Source organism: Euleptes europaea, chromosome 2 (genome assembly GCF_029931775.1).
Source record: "Euleptes europaea isolate rEulEur1 chromosome 2, rEulEur1.hap1, whole genome shotgun sequence".
Taxonomy (NCBI): Eukaryota; Metazoa; Chordata; class Lepidosauria; order Squamata; family Sphaerodactylidae; genus Euleptes; species Euleptes europaea.
This window is the reverse complement of record NC_079313.1, coordinates 114,018,348-114,032,454: the sequence shown is the minus strand read 5'-3', so window position 1 is coordinate 114,032,454 and position 14,107 is coordinate 114,018,348. Positions and strand designations below refer to the sequence as shown.

The following is a 14,107-nucleotide window of genomic DNA, read 5'->3' as shown; positions in this document are numbered from 1 at the left end:
TTGTCTGGCTTACCTTATACTATCTTGAGGTGCAAAACCAGAACTCTGCCTATTCTGCAATAAAAACAATTCTACTTCTGCATCAAGCTATCTAAAATTTTTGCTAGGAAAAGCCAGTTTTTGAGACCTTTATAAAGCAGGCAATTTACATAATCTTTGCACACTTTATTATGCATTTTATATATGATTTTATATAATTTATTCTTGTTTGGCCAGTCATGGGGAGGACAATGAGATTTCACCCCTGATCGTTGGGAAATTTTCAGCCACCAGACTTTGGCAGGCATTGTCCATATTTTTGAGTAGCTCTTTTGCTGCCATGAGGACTAGAACCTTACTTGAAATGAAAGCCAATATTCTCAGGAGTCCAAATTCTGTGCTCACTCCACACTTTGCTTGCACTGAGCCCTGACCACAACCGAGATGGTTTATTTCCAACCCCGTCATTGCTTTGCAGACTAGGAAGGTAACTGGGTTAATTTTCTATGGCAAAAAAGACTCATAAAATTAAACAGCCCCATTTCCCTCTACCCCAGGGTTAAGCCTTGCAAGGAGAGTTATCAGGGCAATCTATAAATCCTCTTCCCAGGGCCTTTCATCACTCGTTTGCTCTGGTTTTAATTGCTGGCCACTTTCCCTGGGAAAACTGGAATAAAACAGCTGACCGGTCTAACCAGTTAGTAATGGATTCCACATGTGACACAGCTGGGTCTTAGATGGAAAAGGAGGAAACTGCCCTGTCTTTTAAAAAAGAATTTAATAGCCCCAACTCTGTAAACGAGGGATAGTCTCTGAATACACACGTATACATTCTTGTTACTGCCAGGATTTGTAAGCATTGTTGGGCGGGGAATTGGGTTGGGGGGGGGGGAGATAAAAGCATTGCTTTTCTCCTGGGCTAACCTATTCCTGCTTCATAGAGCATTTGGGATTAAATCATACTCTGCTCTCTTCCTGCCTCCGCTACTTCCTTCTGTCACATGAAGGAAGGCATGTTTGCTAGCTGATATGGTGTGACTGGCAGGAGCCGCATAGTAATGTAATTCCAGAGAATCTGGGTTCCAGTACCCCACCTGCAGCCAAGTTTCCTTTGGGTGGGGCTGTGGCTCGGTGGCAGAGCATCTGTTTTGCATGCACAAGGTTCCGGGTTCATGCCCCAGCACCTCCAGTTAAATGAATCGGGTAACAAGTGACGTGAAAGGCCTCTCTGTCCAAAACGCTGGAGAGCTGCTGCCAGTTTGCATAGAGAATACTGACTTTGATAGACTGATCTTCTGCTGTAGCACAAAGCAACTTCATGTGCATAACTGTTATGAATGGGACTGGAGTGCGAGACCTTTAGACTCATGGGTGAATTTAATGGCCCTGTTCCCATCAGCTGCAGCTGGATTGCCTAAGTCTGTTTTTCTGTTCTTGAATCTGGGGTCTCAGTATCTTGGCCCCAGTGGAGACATAACTACCCTGTCAAGCCTACAACCCTTTTCCCCCTTGGCTTGCATGAAGTTCATCAGTTGTTGCTGATTCGCTGAAATTTCTCCTGAAACAACTGACAAGGCTGCTTGGACTGAGACGGAAACAATCACAAATGCCCCCGTATGTTTGGTTTCCTTGGTTATGGCACTGCCCAGCTCAGTAGTCACACTTTCCTTATACCAGTCTGGCTGATCTAGTCATTTAACAGAGGATCTGAGAGGTTATTGAGGCCTCCCTGGAGGCGTCTGATAATAATCTGCTTTGGAGAAACGCGCAGATCAGGTCCGACAGCTCCCCTGTGCTGATTCTCTGGGTCCCCAAACTAAGATGTTCATAACAGGCCATCATGGTTTTTGCTCCTTGACAAAATATGGTACTCTCCCTCTTTCTGCCTTCCTTGTGTTTGCATCATGGGGAAAATGAAAAGAATGGGAGTTTTTTGCCGTGTAGTGGGGAATCAGGTTATCTATGGAAATGTAAGTGCCAGCGTGATGTAGTGGTTAAGAGCGGTGGTTTGGAGCGGTAGACTCTGATCTGAAGAACTGGGTTCGATTCCCCACTCCTCCACATGAGCGGCGGAGGCTAATCTGGTGAAATGGATTTGTTTCCCCACTCCTACGCATGAAGCCAGCTGGGTGCCCTTGGGCTAGTCACACTCTCTTAGCCCCACCTACCTCACAGGGTGTCTGTTGTGGGGAGAGGAAGGGAAGGTGATTGTAAGCCGGTTTCATTCTGCCTTAAGTGGTGGAGAAAGTCGGCATAGAAAAATCAACTCTTCTTCTTCTTCTAAAAAGGTGCGTTTTTAGATGTGCTGGGGAATGGTGACATTGGGAGAGGGAGGAAATGTGAACAGACATCGTGGCATGAAGGAATTTGAGAACAAGAAGGCCTGGCATCTTTCCTATGCAAGCAGAAGGTAGCCAAGTGCTGGTCTCCTGCCTCCCCTTTGAATTCAGATGCCTTCACTTTGCTTTGATGTCCATCAGTTTCCTCTCTATTATCGCTGGCAATTAATTGTCCATGTGCTAAACGAGAGCAAAACCCTTTGCAACCGCACTCGGCTCTTGTGCGAGCCCAATTAGCTTAAAAGGGAATCTGAGTGACGCTGCCAAGATCTTTGTTTTGGTCTGCTTGCTTCCTGGAACGGAATAAACCAGACAAAATCCGAGCTGCTGGTTCCATTCCAAGCAGAATCCTTTAAAAGACCTCAACAACGTTGCAAATTAATGAGGATTTGCTAAATCTGAGTTTATAACTTAGTTCTTTCAAGCAGTTCTTGCCAGATAAGCTTAGTTCAGGATTTACAAACACAATGGAATAACATTTAAACCTTCTCTTCAGCTTTGAAAAGGAACTATTTCAGCATTTCTGCAAATATTACCGTTTCTACCACAGATTTGGTGTGTGTGTGAGGGTTACCTTTACTTTCTTTATGGGTCAGGTAGAGGAAACAGAGCATAAGCACATAAGAAGACCCCTGCTGGATCAGACTGGGAAGTGAAGGTAGGATTTGGTATTAGATCTCCCAGAATTTCTTTTTAAATTTTAAAAACAGGTGCAGGGAGCTTCAAATTTGATTAGAAAAATATTACTGAAGGAAGGGTGTCTAACTTCACACCATTTCTTCAATGAACATTCCTTCTCAGCTGCTGCCAGTACCCATATTTTCTCTCGCCAAACTGAGAACAGCTAGTTCTCAGTGTTGCACATGAAAGAATTAAAGACTCTGTTCCCCCAGCACTGCTGAGAGCCAACCCGGTGTAGTGGTTAAGAACGGTGGACCCTAATTTGGAGAACCAGGTTTGATTCCCCGCTCCTCCACATGAAGCCTGCTGGGTGACCTTGGGCCAGTCACAGTTCTCTCCAAGCTCTCTCAGCCCCATCTACCTCACAAGGTGTGTGTTGTAGGGAGGGGGAGGGGAGTGTAAGCCGCTTTGAGACTCCTTAAAGGTAGAGAAAACCGGGGTATAAAAACCAACTCTTCTTCTTAGAACAAAGATGCTGCACCTGCTTTAAAGTTTGGGGGTGGGGGAGAAGCTGGGAGGTCTGATCTTGGGTCTCCCATGTCACAGTGGTTTGGCTCTGGATGAAAGGAAGAAGGAAGATGTCACCTGTGCTTTCTTGTGTCTCACCTTCTCTTCTCTTTGGTCCTTTGGCAGCCGAGATGGACAACGGGCAGCGGGGGCTGGACCCAGAGCAGATGCAGCAACAGCAGCTCAAGCTACGCGAAAGGCAGAGATTCTTTGAGGAGGTTTTCCAGCATGATGTCGATTTCTTCTTCCCTGTATCTCATCTGCAGATCGAACACAGGAGACGTAAGTGCCGCTTGGGGTAGCACAGATATTTATCTTATACCACTTTTTCAGTATAAATGATGCACAAAGCAGCACAAAAATCATGGGACTACTTGGATAAGAAAAGTAAATGGTTTTGCACTGTTTTCTTTGGCTTAGGAAATGGACTCATCCTAAGCAAATTTACACCTTTCTAAGGCCACTGAAGAGAGCCAGCGTGGTTTAGTGGATCAGAGTGGCAGACTGTACTCTGGGAGAACTGGGGTTGATTCCCCACTCCTCCCCATGAAGACTGCAGGGTGACCTTGGGCCAGTCACAGTTCTCTCAGAACTCTCTCAGCCCACACGGAGTCAGGCAATGGCAAACCACCTCCGAACATCTCTTGCCTTGAAAACCCTATGGGGTTGCCATAAGTCAGCTGTGACTTGATGCCACTTTTCACCACCAAGGCCATTGATGTCAATGGATTTAGAAGGGTGAAACACTATTTAGGATTGCATTTTGAGAATAGAACTCAGCAGTGGTCCCACTAGGTGTAAAAAGGTATACTGTGTGTGAGTTATTTATCAGGCTGGTGTTACGGATTCCTCTGGGTAATGCATATCCATGATGAGGCTCCTTTGTTTTTGGAAGCTCCCCTCGGCAGCATTTCCTCCATGGAGGTGAACGTGGACATGCTGGAGCAGATGGACATGATGGACCTCTCTGACCAAGACACTGTGGATGTGTTTCTCAGCTGCGGGACGGAGGACAACAACAACATTACCACTCTTGTTCCAGGTACATGCAGACTTCCATCCCTATGCCCATCACTCTCTGTGTGTGTATGTATGCGTGTGTATATGTAAAGTGCCGTCAAGTCACAAGGTTTCAAGGCAAGTGAAAAGCAGAGATGGTTTTCCATTATCTTCCTTTACAGGGTCTTCCTTGGGGCTTGCCCTTTCACATACCAACCCTGCTTAGCTTCTAAGATCTGATGAGATCGGGCTATACTATGCTACCTTCCCTCTCATCAGTGTCTATAGCAAGGGTGTCGAACTCATTTGTTACGAGGGCCGGATGTGACATAAATATCTAGTGACATAAATATCTAGTATCAGAGGAGCATGCCTATTATTTTGGGTGCGGTGGAACACAGGCAGGATGGTGCTGCTGCACTCGTCTTGTTTGTGGCTTCCTAGAGGCACCTGGTTGGCCACTGTGTGAACAGACTGCTGGACTTGATGGACCTTGGTCTGATCCAGCAGGGCCTTTCTTATGTTCTTATGTTCTTAAATGGCACTTGGTGGGGGCCGAGCCATGCCCCGCCAGTTCAGATTGAGAGTGGAGGGAGTGGCTACCTTGGCTGACTCACAGGCCGCAGAAGAGCTCTCAAGGGGCCAGATCTGGCCCAAGGGCCTTATGTTTGGAATCCCTGGTCTATGTGTGTGTGTGTGTGTGTGTGTGTGTTAAGTGCTGTCAAGTCGCCTCTGACTCATGGCGACCCTTTGAATGAAAGTCCTCCAAAATGTCCTATCCTTGACAGCCTTGCTCAGATCTTGAAATTGAAGGCTGCGGCTTCTTTTATTGAGTCAATCCATCTCTTGTTGGGTCTTCCTCTTTTCCTGCTGCCCTCAACTTTTCCTAGCATGACTGTCTTTTCCAGTGACTCTTGTCGTCTCATGACGTGACCAAAATAGGAGAGCCTCAGTTTAGTCATTTTAGCTTCTAGGGTCAGTTCAGGCTTGATTTGATCTATAACCCACTGATCTGTTTTTTTGGCAGTCCTCGGAATCCATAACACTCTTCTCCAACACCACATTTCAAAGGAATCTATTTTCTTCCTATCACCTTTTTCACTGAAAGCTGATAGGAAGAAAATTGATTCCTTTGAAATGTCTTTGGAACCAGAATCTTTGGAAAAGATTCCCTGGTCTATAGCATTAATAAAAAGAAAGAGCCAAAAAATCCAGCCAAAGCCAGGGGATACGCAGCGTTCTGATTAGCCCATGTTCTGTCACTGGCACCAACGGAGGAAGTTACTATGAAGAGAAGACACGGGGATTTTTTGTGGCTGTGATATCTGGGCCTTTTAAAGTATGGCCAGCGGGAAGCCCACTGTGTTTTGCTAGGTAATGAAGATCAAAAGACGGAGAACAAGGAGTGTTGCGAGGAGAAAGCAGATATGATCAGGCATCGTGGAGCTAGAACCAGGAACCTCAGGGCTGAGTTTAGGGCCCAACTAGATGTGAGGGTGTCCCCAGGGCTGCCGCTGCCATTTTAGTGCTTAAAGGGAGATTTTAAAAGGGCCCAAGGGCCCAACAGTGTGGCAGGACCAGGCGCTCTTCTCCACCCTCCCCCATGCCTTTTCAAGAGCCGAAATGGCCATCCCTCTCACACAGCGGTTTCAGCACCTGAAGGCTCGGGGGCAACAAGGGTGCTTCGTCCTGCCACGCTGTGGGCCCAGTTAGGATCAGGCCGTCGTGGCTTTTTTGTATCTCCCCTGTTTGGCACTAAAATGGTGTCACCATCCCTAGGTCCAACTTAGGGATACTGTCCCATCTAGTTTTGCCCACGGTAGATTTTGAGAGTGCATATGAATGGCCTGTATCCAACTGCAGTTAACACATAACACATGAAGCTACCTTATACTGAATCAGACTCTCAGTCCATCGAAGTTAGTATTGTCTGCTCAGATCGGCAGCGGCTCTCCAGGGTCTCAGGCTGAGGTCTTTCACATCACCTACCTGCCTGGTCCCTTTAACTGGAGATGCCGGGGATTGAACCCGGGACCTTCTGCATGCCAAGCAGATGCTCTGCCACTGAGCCACGGCCCCTCTCCAAAGACTTAAAGTTCCAAAGACTTAAAGGAACTTTTTAGTTAAGGGTGGTCATTTCCACTGATTCTCCCCTCCTGCTGCAGCCCATGTAGAATTTTGTTTCAAAGGCCAAAGTAGGGAAAGGGGAATCAGCAGAAATCACAGTAGGAAAAGGGGAAGCAGCAGAAATCACCTTAGCTGGAGTCCCTGGAGAACTGCTGCCAGTCGCAGTAGACAGTAATGTCCTTGATAGACCGATGGTCTGATGCAGTTTAAGTAGGGTTGCCAACCTCCAGGTACTTAGCAAGAAAAAACAGCACAAGGCTCTATATAATTTGCGAATACAAAAATGTTATTAAATGGATAATGCAAAATGACAAACATGCTAAAACTCTGAACGCAGTCAGTCAAATGGAAGTAGGAAGATAATTCTCCAGGCCAGGCACCACCACAGAGAAAGCCTCTGGTTGGGAGGCTACCTGTCCCACCTCTGAGAGTGGGGATAAACAGAGTATGGCCTCTAATTATGACTTCAGCGACTGGATAGGTGCATACATCCCTTAGGCTACGGCTTGACATGACAGGGTATAGTGTAGTCACATGGATGTCAGCTTGTTGCTGGGCAACAGTTTGGTGGAGAATCAAAGGTCTTAGAATCATAGAGTTGGAAGGGACCACCAGGGTCATCTAGTCCAACCCTCTGCACAATGCAGGAAATTCACAACTACCGCCCCCACACTCCCAGTGACCCCTACTCGATGCCCAGAAGATGCCCCCCCCCCAAAAAAAAACACCTCCAGTATCTCTGGCTAAGCTGGCCTGGAGGAAAATTGCTTCCTGACCCTAAAGTGGTGATTGGCACTACCCTGGACATGCAAGAAAGGGTCATGAGAGCCAAACACTGATGCAAACCTTCCTGCCCTTCCTCTCATGATCTGCCTAAGGTCAGCGAACCAGCATTGCTGACATATGGCCTTCTAGCCTCTGCTTAGAAACCTCCAAAGAAGGAGAGCCCACCACCTCCTGAGGAAGCCTGTTTCACCGAGGAACCGCTCTTATAGGGACAGATTGAGCTAGGCCAACGTTTCTCAAACAAGGGTCTCCAGAAGTCCTTTGTGAGCCACTCTCGTGCAAGCTGACATGGAAATGATGTTTTCTAGGAATGGGGGGCAGAGACTTTCCACCTCAGAGCAGAAGCTGCCACCACCCACGTTCACCTAGCTTCCAGATCACCTTGGAGCACTAACCAAAAAACTTGCTGATTAGTTGCCAGTATCCAATACTTCAGCCTTAGGAACTCTAACTATGTATTGAATAGATTCACAAATATGCTTGGTCTTGTTTTTTGGAGTGATTTCAGGTATGCAGGAGTGCTCTCTTGGGGCAGTCCCCAAAGCACTAGTGGAAACGCATACACCAAGAGTTTTTCCACTTACCTATTTGGAGTCTAATGCTTGTCTCTTTTCAGATCTGCACAAAATACATATTCTGTGTCACAATGAATGCTAAAGGCTTCCTTTTTGCTATATGTATTTGTACCCAACCCTCCCCCAAAGGAATTTCCATTATGGTGCACACTAGGTTTAACAACATATATTCTATTTATAGGCATTTTCCTCTGAAATGAGATAGTTATGGATTTTTAGTAGGGTGGGTTTTGCTAAAAGGCAAAATCATTCCATTTCGAAGGCAGCTTATCAGACACTCAAAGGAACAGACTGAAACTTGTTCAGTAGTGTGCCAGAAATTTTAATTGATTTCTCTTTGGTGCATATATTCCCACCCCTTTGCTTGAGAAATCCAAACAACTGAGATCACATGACGTGCCACCATTTAACTCAGGAACCATCCCATGATCCACCCCATGCTCAGCTATTTGCACAAACTGTTGTTTCCTTCCTTTCTTCCTGCTGTTTTTTGCACACAAACAAACATCCAGGCCTTGTTTTGTGAGTCCTGGACCATTCCTTCTCCCTATTACTAATCCACCAACCACCCTTAAAATAAATAGCAATGCCTGGGCTTTTGGAAAGGCAGACAATGGCCCATTGTCATCTCTGATGGTTTCCCTTGCCAGTAGAGAATTGCAGAACAACCTGGTCATTGTACTGGGTATACAGCAAGCAGGGTTGCAAATGGTTTCTTTTCCCTGATCCCATGCCGTTAACAGTAACGTAATCTTCTAAATTAGTAGGTGATAATTCTAATCTCTGCACTTTGAAAAGCATCCCTCTTGATTTCTGCAGATCAAGCTGCCGTTAAAGCTACAGGAGATGGGCAGAGGGCTTTTTTTCTGGATAATTGGCAACCCTGGTTGCAAAGTCTAAAAATTCTTGCACTCGGTGCAATCTGTCCTTTGCCGAGTCTTCTAGATTTATGAATGACAGTTCTGACTCTCTCGGGTCAATCTTGTTCTGTGATGACAAGCAGGCCACACAAACCATGTCTTCTATCCACCATCCTGTCATTTCTGCTATACGTACCTGCAACAGAGTACAGGAATGTGGCATAAATTTGGGCTAAACGTTGAGAGGATGGCACGGAAAAGCTGCCGGCTGTTCAGCCTCTAAAAGCTCCCACCCTTTGAAGTGAGAGACCACACACCCACAAAGCCAAAGGAAGGATATCTTACCCCATAGAATGAAAGCATTATTTGAACAATGAAGGTTGCTTCCATGTAGAGAGATTGCTCCGGTTTGGCAACCCAACTAGAGCAGGTTTTTCCAGGGCATCTACACAAAATCATCCCCTAATCATCCATTTCCAAAGGTTTTCTCCAGCTGCACTGTGTTCTTTCCCAAATCTGGTTTGATATAATCTTTTGGGAAAGATCTCAGTCAAAGTGTGTTAGCATGCCTTACGGACAGGAAGGTGCACATTTTACAGGTCACACCTACCTTTGTGCCATTTTCTTTATCTCAGCCCCCTGTGGCCATCCTCCCCTTCCCCGCTAGGCACTACTGGAAGGCTTTTTTCAGCCTTTAAAAATTGTAATTGCTATATCACTGTGGCAAACTAGAGACACAGCTGATGCTTCTTAATAAAATTTCCCCCACCCCCAAAAAATCCCTTCAGGGGTGGGAAAGGGGGAATGGCATCTGTGGAGCACCCAGGTAAAGAAAGTACAGGGGAAACGGTTGTGTGGCCACTCCGGGCTAAATTACCCAATACATTTGGCCAAATGTCAAATTACCCAAGCGCTGCAGGGCCTGATTCTCATGCTGGGGGCGGTGGGGCTCCAGCCTTTCCTTCAGCACTGTTTAAAAAGGTAAAGGTCCCCTGTGCAAGCACCGGGTCATTCTTGACTCATGGGGTGATGTCACATCCCGACATATTCTAGGCAGACTTTGTTTATGGGGTGGTTTGCCAGTGCCTTCCCCAGTCATTTCCCTTTACTCCCAGCAAGCTGGGTACTCGTTTTACTGACCTCGGAAGGAGGGAAGGTTGAGTCAACCTTGAGCCAGCTACCTGAAACGCTTTTTTCCCTGGTGTGGGGTGCCCCGACTCATCACATGTCAAAACATATCGTGAGGTTTGGCCATCTGTGGCCACTGAAAACGCCCCTGAATTCACAATGGCAATGACAGAAACACAGAAAATCCTTGTCTGTAGAAGTAAGAGAGCCAGCGTGGTGTAGTGGTTAAGAGTGATGGTTTGGAGAGGTGGACTCTGATCTAGAGAACCGGGTTTGATTCCCCACTCCTCCACATGAGTGGCGGACATTAATCTGGTGAACTGGATTTGTTTCCCCACTTCTACACACGAAGCCAGCTGGGTGACCTTGGGCTAGTCACACGCAGCCCCACCTACCTCACAGGGTGTCTGTTGTGGGGAGGGGAAGGTGGTTGTAAGCCGGTTTGATTCTCCCTTAAGTGGCAGAGAAAGTCGGCATATAAAAAGCAACACTTCTTCTTCTAACCCCCTACACCCAAAGTCTAAACAATGTTTATTAATCTGTAAATCAGTGCTCATCTCTTTTTTCCCCAAAAAGAAAAAGATGACAGACTATATGCAGAGATAGCCAAACACAGACTGGATTGGGTTTGTGATGATTGTGGGATTTAAAAAAAACCTGGAAGAAGCTCCAAGCCGTTCACCCCCATCACATCCCTCCCTCCCCTCCCTTGTATTTACTCTCAGGCTTTGTACAGAAGGAGGCACAGAGAAAGGAGACGAGCCCCTGCTATTCTGCAGTGATTCATCCCGAGGGTGACTCAAACATTTTACCAGCAAACCCTCCTGCGTTCCAGTTAAATGGGCTCTCTGATGAGGTCTCCAAGTTGCGTTATTCACAGGCCGAGAACAAAAGCTCCTGTTGCCAAACATGGAGAAAGAATGCAAGGCGGGTGAACCTAGAATGACAAGGCCGGGGATTCATGAAAGATTGGCAGCCAAGCTCTTGAGGGAAGGGTTACAAGGTCATTGGCTCAACCTGCCCCGCTGTCAGTGGGTCACTGTGTCAGGGGTTCAGCTGTGGGTTCCCTCTCCCCCAAAGTCATTCATTAGCAGGCTGGATCACAACAATAATGAACAGCCACTGAAGCCCTTGAACCATCAGACACCCCAGGGGAACCAACCAGTATACCAAGTTAATCCTTCTTCAGGGTTCAGAATACATTAAATAAAGTTCCACATATTATGCTGCAGAATTCGACCTATGTCTAGAATGCAAGCTTTCAAATGAAGTGTGTTTGTTTTTTCTTGGCGAGGAAGGGAACTGGGATTTGTGCTGTCTGAGTGCAGGTAGGCATGGGGCATAGTAACCACTGGAAGAAGGTTAAAATGTTGTGCTAGCTATTGTAGGCCTTGACCTGGATAGCCTGGGCTAGCTCAATCTCATCTGATCTAGGAAGCTAAGCAGGGTCGGCCTTGGTCAGTATTTGGAAGGGAGACCACCAACAAATACCAGGGTCTTGACACTGAAGTCAGACAGTGGCAAACCATCTCTGAATGCCTCTTGCCTTGCAAACCCCATGGGGTCACCATAAGTCAGCTGTGACTTGATGGCAAACAAAAAAAAAGACATTGTAGACGGATTTCTGGATTGCTCAGTCAGTGCTCGGTCAGGCCATCTTCTGGGCATGGAGTAAGGGCCACTGGGTGTGGTGGGGAGGTAGTTGAGAAATTCCTGTATTGTGCAGGGGGTTGGACTGGATGACCCTGGTGGTCCCTTCCAACTCTATGATTCTGTGCTCCAGTGTCTGCATTTTCACCAAACACCTTCCACACGTTTTTCTGGACATTCATAAGGTCTAGATCAGAGATGTCAAACTTGTTATGAAGGCTGGATATGACATAAATGTTACTTGGTTGGGCCGGGCCATGCCTCGCCAGCCCAGGATGAGTGTGTGTGTGTGTGTGTGTGTGGGGGCTGCCTCAGCTAGCTCGCAGGCCAGATAAGAGCTCTCAAAGGGGTGGATCCGGCCCCCGGGCGGTATGTTTGACTCCCTGGTCTAGATGCTTGTTTCCTCTCCCATTCATCTTGCACCAGAATTCTGCAGCATGTTTGACTCCCTGGTCTAGATGCTTGTTTCCTCTCCCATTCATCTTGCACCAGAATTCTGCAACAGATACCAGGTTCTGTGCTTGTGCAGCAGTCCCACAGGCATGCAGAATATGTCCATACAGAATAATACTGCCCTTGCCTTATTTTTCCTGCGCCCAGACAACTGCTACCGACTCCACTGTACAAAGACCACAAGGCAATCTGCTGGGCATTATTAATTTGACAGGGCCTTACAATTGAAAGCCTGCTGCTCCCCTGCCGTATGAAAAGGGTAGAGCCCCCCCTCCCTGGCCAGCTGCACATTAGAAGAACAGAGGCCTTCTCAGGGCAGCATCCTTCCATTTTGCTGTTTGTTTTTGTTTTCCAAAACTCTGTGCAATGCAACTATCAAAAATTGCCAACAACCTGCATCTTTGTAATGTACTTCCAGAGGGGTAACCATAATAATCTGCTGTAGCAAAATTAAACCACAACTCTAGTGGCACTTTAAAAATTAAAACAGAGAGGGAGGGCATCTTGGCCATCTTCTGGTCACTGGGGGTGTGGGGGGGGAGGTAGTTGTGAATTTCCTGCATTGTTCAAGGGGTTGGACTAGATGACCCTGGTGGTCCCTTCCAACTCTATGATTCTATCTATTCTATCTTCCAACAACTTATTCCATCATAAGATTTTGTGAGTCAGAGCTCACTTTGTCAGATGCAATAAATGTCCACCCATAGCACCTGACTCAATTGTACTTTATCATACACTGTCTATCAGCAGTTGGTAATGGACTGGTTACTTTTTTTATTGGTTCTTGCTTTACATTGGCCTTGTAATTTCTCTCTGCTGCCTCCTGACCTGTCTTCTGTTGCTTTAATTATAAAGCCTAGAATTAGCTGCACAAAATGTTTTCAGTCTGTTGCATGCAGACAATTTAGGAATATAATTGTCCGTCTGACTGTCTGAAAGAAAGCTACATACATGTGTTTCTGTTGTCGTAACCAACTATGCCTATTATAACCAACTGGTAGAGAGTAGTGTGTTTGTTTGTGTTCATATGTATATCAATCAATCGACCTTTATATGCATATACTCAGAAACATAGCATAAGCAGTGCACAAAAATTCTCTGTCCATACATTTTTTATTTAAATATAATTTAAACTTTAGTCCGTCTTGACAACTTCCATCAGAAATTCCGCCACCTTTAATGTGACTTCAGGAATAGAACCATTCATTAAAAACCGCCATACGGAGGATTCTGGGCTAGATTTCATTTTATCCATCAAGGGTACAATTGTTTTCTTACGAGGGCCGTCGTGCAGAAGACAATTTATGATTATATGCTATAGCGTATCATGTTGACTCAAGCCACATACACATAGTCTTTTCTCAAAGGGGATATTTTTAAACCTGCCATTTAGTACCTCCAAAGGGAGGGCATTAAGCCTGGCAAGCATAAATGCCCTCCGTTGAAGGAGTTTCATATGTATATATGTTGGGAGGGAATAGCCAAGTTTACCTGTCCAAAAATCTTGATAGGGCCATCAGAGCACGGGGTGGGGTAAGGGCAATCAAATCCCATCTCATCAGCTGCTTGTTCCATTTTCTCTTTCCCCCCCTTTGGTCAGATTCCAACGACTACCAAGAAGAAATCTCTCTGCAAGTGCCCAACGCAGCCGAGATCAAATCCCGGATCTCGTCCACCTCTTCTGCCTCCACAGACCTGAACAGCCTGGACACCAGCGACGAAGGGCCTGAGACGCCCGTGGTGCAGTCTGATGAAGAAGAGCTCCAGCAAGACAGCCCCAAAGAGGAGGAGGAGGCCAGAAGTTAGCGTGGGGAGGTGGGTTTGCCTTGCTCCACATCCACCCTGCCGCATGGGCCCTTCCAGCATGAGATGATGAAGGGACTTTACTGGCTGGCTCTTGGACTCCCATGGAGTAAACCCCACAGAGGTGCTCCACGCCAGTCATTGTACTCGGAGAGCCCTTCCTCCTGGAAGATGGTCAGCAAGGGAGCTGATGGGGAACTGGGGTGAGGTGTGAGGGTGC

General features: G+C 46.6%; 1 protein-coding gene across 1 annotated transcript in view; it reads left to right on the top strand.

Moving 5' to 3' along the window:
• Positions 1-13,890, top strand: part of DBNDD2 (dysbindin domain containing 2) — a 32,727-nt gene extending 18,837 nt beyond the window's left edge. The window contains exons 2-4 of the mRNA XM_056844873.1: positions 3,633-3,788; positions 4,402-4,548; positions 13,685-13,890. Coding sequence (XP_056700851.1) covers positions 3,633-3,788; positions 4,402-4,548; positions 13,685-13,890 — 509 coding nt within the window. The remainder of the gene's footprint in view (positions 1-3,632; positions 3,789-4,401; positions 4,549-13,684) is intronic.
• The last annotated feature ends 217 nt before the right edge of the window (positions 13,891-14,107 follow it).